At 37.4% G+C, this 19,018-nt stretch overlaps 1 protein-coding gene and 1 pseudogene across 4 annotated transcripts in view; both read left to right on the top strand.

Annotated features, from left to right (window-relative positions):
- LOC145158814 (exosome complex component RRP4 homolog) overlaps positions 1-17,052 on the top strand; it is a 64,414-nt gene extending 47,362 nt beyond the window's left edge. The window contains exons 1-8 of one of the 4 annotated variants that reach the window (XM_079077656.1): positions 13,349-13,370; positions 14,603-14,777; positions 15,040-15,141; positions 15,227-15,272; positions 15,489-15,578; positions 15,788-15,853; positions 16,200-16,268; positions 16,465-17,052. In XM_079077656.1, coding sequence (XP_078933782.1) covers positions 14,623-14,777; positions 15,040-15,141; positions 15,227-15,272; positions 15,489-15,578; positions 15,788-15,853; positions 16,200-16,268; positions 16,465-16,914 — 978 coding nt within the window. In that variant the 5' untranslated portion in view covers positions 13,349-13,370; positions 14,603-14,622 and the 3' untranslated portion in view covers positions 16,915-17,052. Of the gene's footprint in view, positions 1-13,348; positions 13,371-13,847; positions 14,062-14,602; positions 14,778-15,039; positions 15,142-15,226; positions 15,273-15,488; positions 15,579-15,787; positions 15,854-16,199; positions 16,269-16,464 lie in introns of those variants that run through there. The other 3 variants (XM_079077653.1, XM_079077654.1, XM_079077655.1) reach the window with 3 other exon arrangements.
- A 648-nt stretch (positions 17,053-17,700) lies between these two features.
- LOC145156213 (transcription termination factor MTERF4, chloroplastic pseudogene) overlaps positions 17,701-19,018 on the top strand; it is a 1,730-nt pseudogene continuing 412 nt past the window's right edge.

Below are 19,018 nucleotides of genomic sequence, written 5' to 3'. Positions count from 1 at the left end.
TTTAGAGTATGTCTTATGAAATAACAGTACGTTTAGAGGAGTACGGTACGTCTGAAGTACACCTTCAATTGGAAGGATGATGGAGAGATTGGTGTAATTCTTGAGGTTGTCTCATCACCCGGTATTTCCATCACCAATCGAGTTGAAGTAGAATCGATGATTGAAGATACGCAATGAAGAATTCCTAGTAGAGTCTAGGGGAAATTGTTTTTGATTATTTGGACACATTCGTATGTGTTAAATTGTTTCGTGATTTTCTTGTATGGTGACTTGGTCGACTGCGGGACAATACTTGGGACGGGTATGAGTAGGTGTGAAAGGTAGTAGATGCATATACTACCGGAAGCACAGGACTCGCACTTGGATCAGGGAAAGTCACAAGGTTACCAGGAAGCTAGTGATTGATTCCGTTTTATTCTGGTATGTGATTACCATTGTTTCGGTAATGACTAGTGAGATGGGTGTTGTTCCGACCCTAGTGGTCGTATCCAAATTGAGTCCGACTACGATGAGTATGTTAATTGGTCTAGAGGACCAAGTTAGATGTAACATCTGACTTAAGTCAGAACGTTGAAATTAATGCGATCGATATTATCACGCTCGTTGTTGAAAGAGATTGCGGGTAGAAATGCTACATGCTGAAATGTGATTATATCACATTAGAATATGAAGGAAGTTATATTCCATTCTGGAATTTAACTTTAAAAAGACCGAGTCTAAGCTCGCATCGTGCGATGAGAGGTCAATAGAGCACGACCCATCGGACTGTTACAATAGATAAAGGAAATTATTTATCCTAAGAAGAAGAAGGAGTCCACAATAAGGACTTATTTGGTAACTCGAAGGTTACGATTGAAAGTACAACATAGTACGATAAGCAGATGCAAGATTGGGCATCGTCTGCGGTCAAGAAAGCCATAGAGTTAAATACTCTTTCGAGGAAACATAGAAGTTACGGTTATTACCTAGGATGAAGAGATAGCGTATGGAATCATTATACAAGTCCTATTTTCGTTGATGATTCCGGGACGTAATCATCCTAAGGGGGAGATAATTGTAACGCCCGTAGATCAGAGCTAGTAAATTAAGAGACGATAGGCGTCAAAAATGACTTTTTGATAGAATATTATTTAGGATGAATAATCTTAACTAAGTTTTAGTATATGTTACAAGGATTCCGTACATATAAAGAACGCCGAAATCCGAGTTATAACGAAGAAGTTATGACCTGTCGAAGTTTCGCGGCAGAACCGGCACGACGCTGAATGACGTAAAAAGTGAATTTACGTTAGAGCGATATTTAGCCTTAGTAATCTAAACCAAAGTCGTAGAGTATGAACGCCCAAATCTGACTTCGTATGAGGAAGTTATGATTTTTCAAAGTTTTGGCTTAGCAGTGTACAACCCGAAACTCGAATTTTAGTTCGAGCGGTTTTTGGCTTACGCGACCTAAATGAGAGTTGAAGATCTCATTAATAGGAACTCAACGGTAAAAAGACAGACGAAAACGGAGTCCGTATGAAGGAGTTACGAATTCTTCGCATTCATTTAGCAGTCTAATCTCCTCCTACTGTTAAATTTAAGATCGGTCGAGAATTAGCCGACAGAGTCTAAATGAAAGTTAGTGGAGCATCAAGCAGGTAGTGGAGCACTAAGCAATTAGTGGAGCAGGTAGTGGAGCACTAAGCAATTAGTGGAGCAGGTAGTGGAACACTAAGCAGGTAGTGGAGCACTAGTGGAGCACCCAGAGCACTATAAATTGAGGCTCGGGGCTGCCTCATTCTTCACACCCTCAACCCATTCTTTCACTCTCTATACTCTCTCTATCCATTCAAGCCGAAGCTCTGCCCGCGAGAAGCCCGATTTTTGTGAAGATCTTCCAGATCTACCAAAGAATACTACTTTTACAAGTCGTAGTGCTGTCCGATCATCTTCTAATCAGGTGAGTGTATAGTCACTTTCTTCTAACACATAAATATTAAGTATTCGCTATGAAATACGTGCTATGTGTATAATATATTGTTGTTTATTTGAGATGATTGTGGAATGGATGAATTATATAAGTTTTAATGAGTTAAACTATATTTGTATTTTGTATCTAAAAATATGTTGGGTAGAACATGGGTAGATGAGGTTGTTGGTAGGTGATAAAAGATGGGTTGGACCATGCGATAAAAGTATAAAGAGATAAACTCGTTTTAGATCTGAATGTATGGATCAGATCAGGAGGTTAGTTTTAGATCCGAGAGTATGGATCAGATCAAGATGTTAGTTTTAGATCCGAGAATATGGATTAGGTAATGAGGCAAATTTAAGATCCGGGAGTACGGATTATGTATTTTTGAACTACGTGTTCATTCGATAAGGTATCATGTGTATAGTACCTTTTAGGAACGTGATTTTAATAAGAGTATTGATTAAAGTCTGAAATATACATATGTATGTGAAGTATTTGTTATTGTCCAAAATACGTGTTAGATATATTTGATAATATACAACGTGCAAATCAGATATGGTTCAATATGTGTTAAGATGTGTATATATGATATTATTACTTAAAACCTTGTGTTAAGTATACACTAGTTGGCGTTGCCTATACGGAAATAGTATCAAAAATTGATTATAGGCATTGTAGGCTTGCCTAGTGATGGGTTAAGACTTAAATAGGGATGTTTTAGTTCAATTAAGATTGGACTTTGGGTAGTCTCTTATTAAGAGTACGTGTGGGGTGAGATTGATGATCGGTGGAGTACGTCCTACATACAGAAGTACATTTTTATGTACAAAGTCCTTTTCAAAGCTCTGTGTCTTGGGTGCTGCTTGTGCCAGGGTACTATTATGTTCTTGGGTACGAGACTTTCGCATACCAGAGTACTATGATGTGCCAGAAGTACTATCATGTACAAAGTCTTTTTGACAATGTTGTGTGTCGGTTACGGGAGCGTACGGGAGTACTCTAGTAGTATTTCCCCATACTTTTATTTTGAGAGAGCTTTGGAGTCAGCGTTTCTTTTATGAAGTGATCAACCGAGCTTCATATGTCAGCGTTTTCTTTCATGAAGTAATTAAGGGAACTTCGTAGACTACCTAATAAAGTGTATCGGTAATAGACCACTGCTAGGTATGTCTGGTGTTATATTGCTGGATAGGGTGCGTCTGGGGGTGAAATACCTCATGTATTCAGGCCACTGCTAGGCAAAGTTCGATGTTGGATAGGGAGAGTCTGGAGGTATAATACCTCATGATAGTCGGACCACGCCTAGGCATTGTTATCTAGATAACTACCCCTGACTTAATTGTCTTGTGGTTCTTTCTTTTACGAACAAAGGTTCGTGGTGAAACTTATTCCATTCCCCTCATTTGATGTCTTTATTGATCCTCGTTTGCTGCCAGGGAATTTCCGAAGCACCTTCGTCAGTTGTTGTTCATATCGATTCCTTAGGCTAGATCTCGTAAGATCATTGTATAGGGTCAGTGTGTGGGGATCGACGGGATGGGATAGATTGTTTTAGAAATATGATTTATATGTAATATTAGTGGTTTTGCAGGATCGAGATATACATTATTATCACGTGGTTTGAACTAAGAGCTTTCGTACTCTGTGTTCCTTAGGTGATTGAGTTCACCAGGGATATTTGAACTAAGTGTTCACTAGATGTTTTGAACTATGTGTTCGCCAGAGATATTTGAACTAAGTGTTCATTAGGTGTTTTTGAGCTAAGTGTTCATTAGGTGTTTTTGAACTAGGTTCATTAGGTATTATTGAACGGAGTGTGTTCAATGGGTGTTCTTGAACTGGGTGTTCATTAATTATTTGAACTGCGTGTTCACCAGAGGTAATCTAAGGACCATGGCAACACTAGACTTTGTGCCAATTCCTTAGGGCAATTCTTAGGAATGAATGGGAGAAGGGTAATCGGTTCTTAGGGTAAAACTTTATGAAATAAAGGAATATAATGGGGGTGGGTAAATTGGATTGATTGTTTGATAATTAAATAATTGTATTATTGTGGGTTGAAAACCTTATATGCTCACCAGGCTCCCAAGCCTGACCCACTCAGTTTTCTTTGCATTACAGGTAACGGCACAAGAGTATAAGTTGGTGGACTTGACGAGAGATTTTGGATTATAGGCCAGTAGTTATGAATAACTGTTGTAAGGTCTATTTTGTTCTGTTTATGCTTTTGGTATGTATTGAACATGACATCCCGAGATTTTGTTATAAAATGAAAATACATTTCTTTAAAGAAATGCTTTGATAATTTTTATCATATTTTGTTTTGGGAACGAATTCCGCAATTGATTTCTTTAAAAGATTACTCTGATTTTCAAAACAAAGCATAAACAAATCGGTCTTTTCTGGCCGTGAAATTGGGGATGTCACAATTTCGAGGACAAAATTTGATTTAAGTGGGTGAGAATTGTAAAATTCCGTTTAAAATAAAATAAGTAAATAAATAATAAGCCCTAAAACCTCGAGATGTATATTATATTATTTTATTTTAGCCCTGAATCCGTAATAATTTATCAGTGTTAGCCATAAGGAGTTAAATGAGATAATTTACACACTTTGGGGTCTATATTGTAACGTTAGGAATTGAAATGTAAAGGATTTTGTGAAGCGAGGGTTGTTTAGTAATTATTGGATTTAAATTGAAAATGAATTTTTGAGGCAGGGACCAATCTCGTTAAAATGCGTCCAAGTTTGGTAAAACACTGGACTTGAACCCGTGTTCCTTACCCCTTACGTTCTTAAGAGTGCAACACCCCCAAACCCTAACCCTACATCATCCCCAACCGCCACCTTATCACCACCCTCTCATCTCCAGTCGTTGCCGTCAACTACGTCGCCACTATGAGCCACTAGAGACCGTTGTTGCACCGCTGGAGTCGAAGCTGGGAACCACCAAGTCAAGGGACGCCATCTTATTTTCGTTTTTGTTGAGGACGAGGACCGATGACGGACGCCGTGGTCGCTGTTGCGATCGTTGAAGGACGCAACCGCCTCTCTGCCGCAAACAATGTCCTTCCCCCTCCGCTTTCATTCAGGCCGCTGCTAGTCGTTGCCGTCACGACTCAAATGACCCTTTTGTTGCTCCGGTCATCATCCATCACCGCCTTCCTCTGCGAGGGAAGTTGAGTTTTGTATGTGTTTCAGTGGGTGCTCGTGCTTCACGTACGTGTATGTGTGTATCACTGCTGCAATTGTGACTTGTGTGTGTATTTTGGCTGGCTGGAAGTTGAAAAGAGCCACCATGGCAGCCAACCATGGTGGTTGCCGCCATTTTTGCTTTTTCTGTCACCAATAGCCATTATGTGTGGGTAGCTGTGTGTGCTTGATATGGTATTTATGTGTGTGTTCCAATGATGGGTGTTGTATAAGCATTTCTTAGTCTGAAGTGAAGAAAACCCACCACCACCACCATGAGGTGGTGGCTGCCACCTTCTGCCATCGTCTGCCACTATCTTGGTGGCTGTATTGGACATTTTAATATTCTTTTGGCGTTAATGTGTGTGAATGATCTAAGAATTTGTATGTGTTTTTGGATTGTGGGAGTTATCACTCGAACTGTCGCCGTGTGCGGGTGGCTGCCGCTGCGGACCGCCCCCAACCACCACTGCTCGAGGTGGCAGAAGGTGGTGCTCGATTTATTATATATATATATATATATATATATATATATATATATATATATATATATATAATTAATCATCTAACTTGAGGATTTGGAAACCCTAGTTAGGGTTTAGAAAACCCTAATGTCAAGAAACCCTGGTTTTTGGAGTTGGTCAGGACCCGCATTAAAGGTGTTAATTAAACACAGATTAAGGAAGCATTAGTTACCACTAACTTTATACAATAAAATGACAATTTTATCCTTACTTTGCATTTAATGTTCCATTAAATGTTTAGTTGGTGAAATAATAACGAGGGGTATTTTCGTAAAATGTTATTTATTTTTAGAAGTGGACTATTATTTTGGGACAAACCAAAAAAGAAAGATGGACTATAATTTTGGGATGGAGGGGGTAATACTTAATAATGCCCATACAATTAACTTAATGCAATATTTGACTTAATGGACTAAGTCCTTAAGGGGTTAAGTGTGGAACACTAACCTTAGTTATCATTATATGTGAAAAACCCTAGAATCGGGGAGCTCTATTTTGGACAATGATCGGGCGCATAATTGGGCTGTCGATTGGATTATTATTTCACCCGAGAATGACTAAGTCAAACCTTAATCAGTCCTACTGTATCACCCCGATTTCCCGGTATGAGATTTATTCCATTTTGCATGTTTTTCCTCTGAAACATGGTGTGGTGATCACCACAGCGTGTTGAGGAACTTTTGGGTCGTGTGTTTTTATGGACCAACACAGCATGTTGGTGGGCAAATACAACGTGTTGGCGGCTGGTTGAGAAAACCCTAATTTTTAGGGTTTTGCACCCTATATAATTTCCTTAAGTCCCAAGGGTTGGTCTTTTATCAGCCTGCAACTTCCCATATCGACCCTTGAGAACCCTAATCATCTTTCTCTCTCATTTTTGAGCTAGTGTGGTGTTTTTGGAGCCAAAGAAGAAAGAAGTTGGAAGAAGGAAGCAAGGATCCATCAAGCAAGCCTTTATCTTTCAATTGGCACTCTTCTGGACCTTTGTAAGCATTCAAGATCTGATTTTTTTCCTCTATATTGCTAGATCTTGAGTTATATCCATTTTCTTGTTTTTCTCGAGTGAGGGAATGGTTGGATCTCATAAAGTCAACTTTATGAGTTTCCAGGTTTAGGTGACCTTGTAGAGTCTTGGATTTGGCCTATAGTCGAGTTTTGAAGCCATGCATGAAGAACATGTCATAAATCCCCATTTTGACCAATTTTAGGTTCAAAACATGTATTGGACATGCATGTCTATAACTCAATGACCTTTGAGATGGTTTTGGTACTAGAACCTCATCAAAAAAGGGTGGGTTTCAGACTTCAAGGATTTAGTGCTTATTGGTTAAGCCCTTGAATCTTCTAGCCTTGTAGTTGGGGTTTGGGACCCTTAAAGTAGTTCAAAAGGATAAAGTTGGAAACTTTACCCTTATTGATAGCATTTGGGTATAGATCCGAGCCTTGGTGTCCCTGAAGTCGAAGAAAACAGCTGAATGTATTAAGCTGCTGGAACTCGGGCAAACACGGCGTGTCTGCAAGCTAACACGACATGTTGGCTGGAGTTTTCCCGATCGTCTGGATGCTATCGAAACACGACATGTTTGCTAGTACACACGAAGTTTTGGGTCAACGTGGATTGTTGACCTTGACCGTTGACTTTGAATTTGACCAAGTTTGACCCTGATGGTATTTTGGGTATTGTTGGGATTTTGATGGAATTGGTCATTTGATGGTTGTAGGCATTTGATTTGAGAGCCGAGATTCGGAGTCGGACCTTATCAGTTATGTGTTGCTTGTGAGGTGAGTTTTCCTCACTATACTTACGGGTCGACGACACCAAGACCGACCCATTGGTTTGATAACTTGATATTGTTGATATGTTGAGTATATAATAGATATGCATGTTAGTTTTGATATGCTAGTCTGGTAGGTCTGTATGACTACCTGTGATACTGCCTGTTTATCTGTATATGATATTATCTGTTATATGTCGACATATATTCGGGGTTGGGTTGAGGTTGTACTGCTTCGTGCTGTAGCCAACAAACCATGAGCATACCATATATGAGCTGAGGGCTAGGGAGGGCATGTCAGACTCATACTGAGGGCTCATGAGCATTCCAGATACGAGTTGAGGGCCGAGAAGGGAATGCCAGACTCGTACTGAGGGCTTAGTGGTATTCAGTCTGAGGATTGATCAGGTCGGGGAGCAAGCCAGACATGAGTTGTGGGCTAAGGGCAAGCCAGACTTATGCTGTGGGCTCAAGGATAATCCAGTCTGTTAACTGTGGACCCATTGCATGCTGTTATTATATTTGTGTTATTTGTTTATGTATTGGTATATTGGGGAAACTCACTAAGCTTTGGGCTTACAGTTTTGGATTTTGTTTCAGGTACCTCAGAGGATCACAGGAAGGCGAAGGCGTGATTGTGCACCTCCTCATATTTTGTTTCATGATTTTGGGATTGCTTTGATATTGAATATGTTTTGAAAACTATTTGTAAACAATGGTGATTTTTGGGTTGTTTTAAAAGTTAGATTTTTCATGAATTTTATGAATGTTACACCTATCCTGAGGTAATTAGGTTCTTAATGGGTTAAGTGTTCTTATTTAACCCTACTCGTCATTTTATGTGAAACAGACACTGTTTCAAGTGACTATGACATGTGATCGGGTATTGACTCAAGTATCTTCCTGTAGGTGATTGGAAGTGAGTTGAAGCTATAGAGTTCTTTGTTACTGTTGTGGTTACCTATACGTATATCGATGTAAGTTTCCTCGTTGGGTTAATGGGTATAAGGCACCAATACCGACCCTTGTTATTATATTAGGATGCTAGGAGTCCGTATGTGTCACAACTAGGAATTTTGATGCTCTGTAACTACAACAATCATATCAATTGTGAACCAACAACGTGAAAGCATGTATGATGCTTATTCAATAACAACAAAACTTTCATCAAACACTTCATTCAAGCACTACAAATAGTCAACAAAGAATTGGAAGCCCTATAAATCCCGGTTTAAGTCCATTTTGGACTAGGATTTCCTTATTGGGCCTAATGGACCAATAAGCTTCCAATTTAACTGTCTTGGACATAGAACTCTCAAATGGGCCCTAATTGGACCCATATACATGAAACTTAATATTTTGAGCCTTACAAGCCTAAAATGAACTAGGTTAACTTTAATGGGCCTTATTGGGCCACAACAAATTTATATAGCCCTAATGGGTCATAAAAAGCATTCCTTAATTTGTTTGGGCCGAAAATTACTTAATTGAATCATAATATGGGCTTAAACACAAAAAGCCCAATACTCTTTCTTTCCCTTCTCCTTTTCTCGGCCCAACTACACCAAAAGAGAAAGAGTTGACTTTCCATTGCCACCTCACCATTATTTCTTGGGTCTCCATGCATGCAACTCATGTTTCCAAGAAAACATCTCATCAACACTCTCTCTTCCCACTCTCTCTTTTCCTTCGGCCGAAGACACCAAATACACACACACACCTCACAAAACTTCTCTCTAAACCACTCTCAAGATCATCCTCTTCTTCTTTGAAGATCTCGAAAATTTGGCTAGAAATCTAAGAATTTTCATCAAGTAGTTCACATCCTTGGTAAGTTATTGCTTTGATTCATAACATATCTTCTTCATTTCATCAACAATCTCCCTTATCTCATACAAAATTCGTGATCTTACCTCTTAGAAACATCTAAGTTCAAGATTCTCCAAGAAGACTTGCTAGGATCGAATCTTCTTCATTTCTCTCTTCAAAAACCGAACCCACAACTCAAGGTGAGCTTCATACCCCTCTCTTTTCAGTTTTTATAAGTTTTATGGGGGAGAATACAAGAAAATGTGTAGATCTATGTGTATGTGTATGCTATGTATGATTTTATGCATGTATGTGTGATTTTATGTGTTTTTGTGATAAACATGTAACCAAAAAGGGGTGATATCTCAAGATCTATGACATGCGAAAGAAAACAAACATGATCTAAGTTATGTTACACTAAACAAGTCAAGAATAATAACTTATAAGATTGTGATGAACATATTTCAACATAAAACCCATTTTTGGGCTTAAATTGTCAAATATACAAAAATTGGGTTAAAGGTTGCCAAATCACAGTTTCTTAAGGGTTAAAAGAGTCAAAACAGTTACAATAATTGTTTTTTATGAATATTATGATTTTTAAAGGACTTAAAATGTAATTTCTAGCTTAATGGGCTAACTTTGGGCTTTTCGGCCCAACAAGCCCAAAATTACGAAAAAAATGACATTTAAAGGGGCTGAAATGGTAAACTCTTCAAAACAGGGGATACAAAGTGTAATGAAACTATTTCAAGGGTTAAAAATGCTTTTCATTTCCAAAAAGGATCAAAAATGTAAAGTTTTTGGATTTTGGGCCAAAACTATAAAAATTGCAAATAGTTGGGTTTTAACTAGAAAATACTATTCTGAAAGGGCTGAAACTGTCAATAAAATAAGTTTTGAGTTAAAAATATCATTTCGACAAAACTATGGTGCAAAAGTGTCAAGAAAATGTTTTAAGGGTTTAAAATGTCTTTTCTTTTATATAAAGGACAAAAATTGTTATTTTTGTAAAAAGAAAAGGGTTGAAAAGGCCAAACCACTATTCTTAAGTAAATTATTTTATTAAGTCAAAAATAATAAACTACGACTTACGAAAAATTGAAAGAGGAATACACGCATAACTCCAAATATCGTTATAAACAAATCGATCGGTCTCGAATCGATACAAATACAACGATCGTTCAATCGAACCCTCCAATAGATATGTGATACCTAAGACGAGTAAACATTCAAACTTTGGGCATGAAAGTTTCAAATCATGCTTGTTGGACCTTGCAAGTCCATTTACATGATCTTTGGGCCCAAAGGGATAACGCTTATGTGTTATTGGGCCTCATATGGCCCAATTCCATATAAAAGGACTTTCAATGGCTTTTATGTGCTATTGGGCCCTAGTGGTCAATTAGTATTGCTAATAAGGTCAAAGTAATCAAATGCGAGATGGGCCCACGTGTCCTTCGCATCCCCGACAGCCTAAAGTACTTACGATAGTAGCAGGACTTCGTACTCCTCTTCTCTTCGTTTGCTAAGGCTTATGAGTAATCAAAATAGACGGACTTAGGACGTTATTCAACAGTAATCAAGGTGGTTTGGATTACGTGAGTAACAACGGACGACACCTTTATGGGTCGTTCGTAGTTGACAGTTATAACCAGTCTTTACCGGACCTCGTTATAACGACTCACTAGTAATGATAATATCCGATACCACCCGAGTAATCAAGGAAGAGTAATCAATATTCATTCGACGTGACGGTATAACAATAAGTAATCAAGTATATCTTTCGACATCGGAAAACATCGGGTTTTCCGGGGAAATCAACACCACTCGCTCGTAATTTCTATAACTATAATACAAAACACCCTTTTTATATATATGCTTTGAAATCATTCATGCATCAACTTATGTATCTTCACACTTTGATAAACTATTGTCTTTTCAGAAAATATCGGATTTTCTGGGTTTTACAAACTATACAAATCATTTTTATCACAACTTTGCTTAGGAACTCACCAACATTCCATATGTTGACGTTTTTCCAAAATAACTTGTATTCTCAGGTAAAAGGTAAGCGGAAGGGTAATACCAAGTATGTTAGAATTTTTGTTTTGAAAACTCTGAAACATTTTGTGTTATGAATGTGTAATATTTAAAACCATGTACTGGATGTAAACAATATCAGTTGTAATGTATTGATGCATGGTGATGTTTATGTTATGATTCATGTATATTCATTGTGATGGTATTCAATTTAAGTCACGCGAGCCCCCGGACGTTTCCGCCGTCTGGTTTCGGGGGTGTGACAGTATGACCCTTATATGCGTTATGTGCTGCTATGTATACCAAGCGAGGCTCGATGTCGGGCAAGGCCCGATGATTGAATCGTACGTTGTTATTTTATGTTTGTGGTCCGTGTTAGCATGATCATGTGATATATATATATATATATATATATATATATATATATATATATATATATATATATATATATATATATGTGTGTGTGTGTGTGTGTGTGTGTGTATAGTGGGCGGGGCCCGATGCCAGATAGGGGCCTGATGAGTATATTGTATGCTAGTCATTAGTATATGTTTTTATGCTTACTTGGCAAGGCCCGATGTCGGACGGGGCTCGATGACTGTATGGTATGCTATAATCTATGTGATTATTGCATGTGCTAGTAAGGTTATATGTTTATATGATTATGTGTATAGGGCGGGACCCGATGTCAGGCGGGGCCCAGTGATTGACAGATCTGTAATCCGAGCAGGGCTCGATGTCGGGTGGGGCCTGAAGCCGAGCGGGGCTCGATGTCGGGCGGGGCCTGAGGTCGAGTGGGACTCGATACCGAGCGAGGCCCAAGGAAGGATGGAGGCCCAATATGTGATTTTTGTATGTATGGTATGTTGTATCTTGGGGAATTCACTAAGCTTTGTGTTTACGGTTTTCAGTTTATGTTGCAGGTGTTTTGGTTTCAAAAGTAGGAGCTCGAGATAATTGTTGGGCACACACCACCTCGTTCCGTATTTTGTGATTCACTCTGATTTTATAGGTCGATTGATACACTTGTTTTATCAAGTTTGTATTTATGATGTTTTTGGAATATTGTTTTTATTAAATTAAAATGAGATTTTTGGGTCTTTTATATATATATATAAATATATATATATATATATATATATATATATATATATATATATATATATATATATATATATATATATATTAACTATATAATTTAATAAAAATCGGATCCTACCTTGTGTGGTCATACACTCTGCATTCTCTTAGGGTCGGTCGACTTATAGTCTTCTAGCATTTTTTCTTGAAAATAAACGTTGTAACATATAACTTAATGTGAGGTAATGGACATTATAATCTAAAAGCTATTATATTTGTAAGTTGTAACTATAAGGTAATTATCGTTTTTTTTTTGCTCATATTAACAAACTGTTAACTATTGAAACTATGATTGTTATATTTGAAAATTTGAAAATTTATATTTTTATAAATTTTTAACATTAATATTTGATTTTTTTGGTTTTCAAACCCAACAAAGGCAAATTGTGATTTAGTTTTGTGGTTTGGTTTGATTTGTTCCGAATTTGGTTTGTTTTTCCTTTTGAAAAAAGAAAATCGAACATACAAATCACATCAAATCATATCAAATGATTCAACACTAAATGCTATGTCGTTAACTAATATCGGATAATATATAAAACAATTTTTTTTAGATTGTCAACAAAAATATGATGCCAAAAGAATTTCATCTACTTAATTTTTTCATTAATAACCAAAAATATGTTTTTTTTTTGCTATGTTTACCCAAACCTTCACCACGTCCGGGTTGAATCACATGTTAAAATTTGGGCCGAAATTCTAAAGAAGATAGGTTTTTTTTTTTTTGTAATTGGAAACAAGGGTTTAATACTTGCGTCAAATAAGAAAAAGAGTAAGACGCACCCCCTAAGGCCTTACTCTCGTTCTCTCTCACACACACACTCCTACTCCTCTCGCACAACTCTCGTTCGCGTTCTCAACTGCAGACGACGAAGACAGCGACCGGCGGCGACCTCCTGCTTAAGCCGACGACTTTCTCCTCCTGTTCCGGTACAAAATCTGAAATTCTAGCTTTGAGTTTTCTTGTTAAGAGTATATTTCTAATTGTTTATATTTATTTCTGATTTTGCTGCAAAGTTGTGTGTCCCCTTTACCAATCGAGTAACAAGAGTTTGGAAGAGTTTACATTTTGTCTTTTTGGTATTTTGACTTGGAGTTATATTCAAGAAATAGAAACGTGATTTCAGCGATTTATTAGTATAATGATGAATGATTTCTGACTAAAAAATACATTACCAAACTAAATTGGTCTTTTTGTTAACCGGGTAACAGAACCCGACTTACCACTAAACCGATTAAACCAATTTATTACGGTTCGAACCACAGTTGTCAATAGCGACCATAGCGGTCGCTATAGCGAATAGCGTGGCGAGGCGGCCATCGACCGCTACGGTGTAAATAGCCACAGATAGCTGGGAATTTAGCGACAGGGTTATTTTTTATTTATTTATTTATTTATTTTTTTTTTTTTTAAAGAACGTATTAGGGTTGACGACTCACGCTAACTAAAATCAGTCTCGTACTCTCGTTCGCTGCTTCGCCTCCTGAGTCCCGCCTCTACGCTTTGGACTTGCTCTGCATCCGATTCCTTGCGTCCACCTCCAGCGAACCCCACCAGGATCGACTGCCTTCTTCCGGCGACTTCTCTACCTTCGACCAGGTTCTTCTCCGGCGACTTAAGGTCCAAAATTGGAAATTTTTGCTATTTTTTTTTTCTTTTCTTTTTCCTGTTTTCACTTGGTTCTGCTGTCTTTCACTGTGGTTTGATGATTAGGCTTAGTAAGTTAGTATTACACTTCTAATTCATGTTTTGATCACTGCTACTTTCTTAGAAATGGCTAGTAAAAGAGAAACCGATCCTGGTTGGGCTTATGGTACAAAGATTGAAGGAAATAGCCAATGGGTGCAATGTAACTTCTAGTTGATTACAATCTGCTACAAACATGTCTAAAAAACTAATATGGTTAAGTTATTTAGCTAGTTTAATGGTTTGTTTTCTTATTTATTGATTATAATAGCTATAATAGTTACATAATATATATTTTTTAATATTTTTATACCTATCGCTAAATACGAAATAGCGGTCGCTATTTACCGCTATTCGCTACGTAGATTATAGGTGGCTCATCGCTATTTACCGCTATTCGCTATCGATAACTATGGTTTGGGCCTAAACCACCTGATGCTCACCCCTTGTTTATGCGTCTGTTTTCTTACAACAGATTCAAACACAATTCAAGAGATGAGAGGCATTGAGCTATCATTGAATCAAACACAGAAACTAAGGCTGCAAAGAGCACTCGAACTGTTAGAATCTCTGTCTTCAGGAACCAATTCTGATGCTTCCGTCACTGTGGCCGATTCTATCCCCGTTAACCAAGAAGATGGTGTTCTCAAGTAAATATAAACCCTAACTAATGTTTACTTTCCATATGCAAATGTTATATTGTGTGTTTTATGCGAATTTTGATTTTTATTTATGTACTGCATGTAACGATGCCGAAAAGTATGAGCAAGTATCAACTTTGTAATTACAAATCATGTCCATTTCCATCCTCATTTATCCTAATGTAGTCTTAGGAATCATGGAATTCGTGCGTTAAGCTTAAATTTTGAAATGATTTTTTTCCTTCTTTTTTCCATATTGTAATATTTTTAGGGGTCATGGGACGACAGAGCTTGAGGGTGAGGTCGTGGCAACCGTGTGTGGAGTAATCGAACGTGTAAATAAATTGGTCTATGTTCGCACTTTGAGAGCCAGGTCATCAGCAATATATTTACCTGAATTTTTATGTTTCATAAGAGTGGAAGCAAAATGCTTAATGCTGAATCTGAAATTGGTGTAGGTATAAGCCTGAGGTTGGTGATATCATAGTAGGCCGTGTTATTGAGGCAAGTCCTAACTCGATTTACTGCTTCTGTTCACTTTAGTTTTATACCAATAGCTTAATCCGCCTGCATATATGCAATTCTTCCCAAGTGAAAAGATAAAATTTGTAGCGGTTGCGTTAAAATGTTTGATACAAGTGAGGAATGTGTTGTTAAGTTGATCAGTGGGTAGTTAGTATTTTGGTTAACAGAGTTTTGTTTTTCATGATATATATGAAGGTTGCTCCAAAGCGGTGGAGATTGGAGATTAATTTTAGCCAAGATGCGGTATTGATGCTTTCTTCAATGAATTTACCTGATGGAATCCAGGTATATATCTCCCACTATGTCATATGGTCATGTTAACGTGTATGAATGCTCTGTGTATGCTTCCTGGCTTAGTTTTTTTTTTTGTTATAATGCGAGAAAGATGTATGATGTGTAGATTAGTGTACCTATCAACTTTGTTTCTTTGTTATTTCCAAACTTGTTTGGATTGTTGTGTTTTGTCTTTCTCATGACCATCCTTAAATTGGCAGAGGCGACGGACTGCAGTTGATGAGCTCAACATGCGTACCATTTTTGAAGAGAATGACGTCATCTGTGTAAGCCCATAAATCTCGTGCGTTTATTCATACAAGAAAGGCCTTTTTTTTTTTTTTAAACTCCATGTATTGTCCGAAATGAAGTGCTGTCCGGATAAATGATGTTTATAACATATCTGAGAAAAGACGATACACTTGGATAAAGTGGAAGAAACCAATAAATGAATGCAAGTTTATATAAAAAAGTTAGATTTGATTATTTTCCTGAATTTCTCTATTAAGTAAAAAAGAAACACTCACTTAGTTAAGTCCATTTTGTAAAAAAGAAAGAAACAACACTTTAGTATTCATTGTGTTATTTATACTCGATGAATGCCCCGATTAATCATTATGCTGTTTGTTGTAGGCTGAAGTCCGTGATTTCATGCGTGATGGTAGTCTACAACTGCAAGCAAGGAGCCAGAAATATGGAAAGGTTTGGCTTGCTTTACTATGTAACCTAGGTGTTTATGTTGTCTTTTCTTGTCCACAAGTATGGAAAGATTCTAATTCCTTCCAAGAAATTTTTTCATTTTGTGAGCCTGTTGGTGTATCTTAATGGAAGATGAGTTTGGATGATGTGATTCTTTTTAGCTTAATGATTTAATGATGATGGTAATTTGCACGTGCAGCTAGAAAGGGGTCAGATGCTGACAGTATCTCCATATCTAGTAAAGAGGCGCAAACAACATTTCCATCATCTACAACAGTATGGAATCGACCTCATACTTGGTTGTAATGGCTTCATCTGGGTTGGTGAACATGTCGAAACTAAAGATAACATGGTAGAAGACGAACCAATTAAACCCCCAAACAAATCACAAACAACCCTTGAAGAACAAGAACAGACCTACACTCCATTAGAAACCAGGCAAAACATATGCAGGATTGCAAATGCTATCAGGGTGTTGTCAACATTGGGATTTAGCATTACACTTGATGTGATTCAGGAGGTTGTTGATCTGAGCAGCTCCAAGGGCCTGAATATACATGAGATGCTTGCTGCTGAGTTTTCTGTTTTGGTTGCAGAAAGAGAAGCTGAGCGAAGAAGCTCCTCAACCTCAACTCGAAGAAAACGATAAGATTCATATCTTATATAATCTATATGTATGGCCATTATATATAGTTTCTACTCCTTACTCCTTAATAGAAAACTAATCTGTATCATTACCATTGAAGGATTTATTGGATTGTGGAATGTGGATCAACTTGAATTTTTACTCCTTACTCCGTTACATTTCTATGTTTCTTCTAAAAAGTTATCCTTGAATCATCTGTTTCTTGTTCGCAGTTTTGTTCAATGTGCTGTAAACAATTTTACATTTCTGTATGTTCGATTGTTGTTCAACTTTCAAATATTCTTGTCACTGATTATCCTTAGGGTTTTATTTTTCTGTTTGTGTTGAATTTGTGCTTAAAGTTTACAATTTGGAAGAGAAATAGAAAATAATAGAAGGCATAGCATAATTTCATGTGTTACATAATTTTTCTTTTAGAAGTTACATTTCCATGTTTTTTGTACACAAAGGACCTTGAATTCATCTGAATGCATTTGTAGTTTTGTTCTCCACTTTTGTGAACAAACCTAGTTTATGTATGTTCAATGCACAGTTCAAATTTCTCATATTTTTTGTAGTGTTTAGCCTTAAGCTTCTTAATTTTCTGTTTATATTGCATTTATACCTAATATCATCGACTCTTAATAGTTAAGTCCATAACTATCATCATAATTGTTAAACTAAATTTTTTCTTGTAAACAATGAACCTGAAGTTCATATGTTCTTCTGAGTAAGCCTAATGGGTCCTCATGTACTCCTTTGGAAGCCCTAGACTCCTAATTTTGCAATTTTTGTGGATGTGCAGTATGCATGAAGATGATAAGCTATAATCATATTCCAAAATCAAGTATTTTAATTGTGCACCATGAGATATCTACCCTTACGTTTTGCAAGCCTCTAACACCAGCTATACTGATTTCAAATCAATACCAGAAGAGAATCAATTTCATCACGAAATTACAATGTTCTGTTTCCAGTAGACCATATGCATCAAACTCATTAGACTCCAAATCAAAATCAGACTCTGTTCGTATGAACCGAAAACAAGAAGGATCCTCATCAATATACAGCCGTGCCAGCTTACTAGAAATGAAGAACGAAAGGATTGCAAATCGAGCACGTGTTTATGATTTCTTAAAAAGTATCGGTATAGAACCAGATGAGCTTGATGGGTTGGAGCTTCCTGTAACAGTTGATGTCATGAAAGAACGTGTTGATTTTCTTCACACATTAGGGTTAACAATCGAAGACATAAACAATTACCCTCTTGTCCTTGGTTGCAGTGTCAAGAAAAACATGATCCCAGTCCTTGATTATTTAGGTAAGTTGGGTGTTAGGCGATCTACTTCGACAGATTTCTTGAGAAGATACCCTCAAGTTCTTCACGCCAGTGTTGTGGTAGACCTTGCACCTGTTGTTAAATATCTAGAAGGCATGGACATCAAACCAAATGACATTCCTAGAGTTCTTGAAAAGTATCCAGAAGTTTTGGGGTATAAACTTGAAGGGACAATGAGCACATCTGTAGCTTATTTGGTGGGAATTGGAGTTGCAAGAAGAGAAATTGGTGGGGTTTTGACTCGATATCCAGAGATTCTTGGAATGAGAGTTGGAAGAGTGATTAAACCCTTTGTTGATTATCTTGAAAGTTTAGGAATACCAACATTAGCTGTTGCCAGGCTAATCGAAACACGACCCCACATACTGGGGTTCGGACTTGAACAAAAAGTCAAACCAAATGTCAACTCCCTAAAACAATTTCGTGTCAGGGAGGCGTCTATTTCCTCTGTCATTGCACAGTATCCTGAAATTATAGGTTTGGACCTTGGGTCAAGGTTGCTGAAACAACAAAGCTTCCTCAATTCCATAATCGATTTCAGTCATGAAGATTTTGGGAAAATTATCGAGAAAATGCCACAGATTGTGAGCTTGAGTAACACACCGGTTATCAAGCATGTGGAGTTTTTGAAAAATTGTGGGTTCTCATTAGATCAAGTGAAAAAGATGGTCGTTGGGTGTCCACAGTTGCTTGCCTTGAATATGGATATAATGAAATTAAATTTTAATTATTTTGAAAGCAAGATGGGACGGGAGTTGGATGAGTTAGCTGATTTTCCGGCTTTTTTTA

The sequence above is a fragment of the Lactuca virosa genome, chromosome 2, assembly GCF_052849685.1.
Source record: "Lactuca virosa cultivar CGN04683 chromosome 2, Lactuca_virosa_CGN04683_v6, whole genome shotgun sequence".
Taxonomy (NCBI): domain Eukaryota; kingdom Viridiplantae; phylum Streptophyta; class Magnoliopsida; order Asterales; family Asteraceae; genus Lactuca; species Lactuca virosa.
Note: the sequence above shows the minus strand (reverse complement) of the source record. Positions and strands in the feature narration are given on the sequence as shown.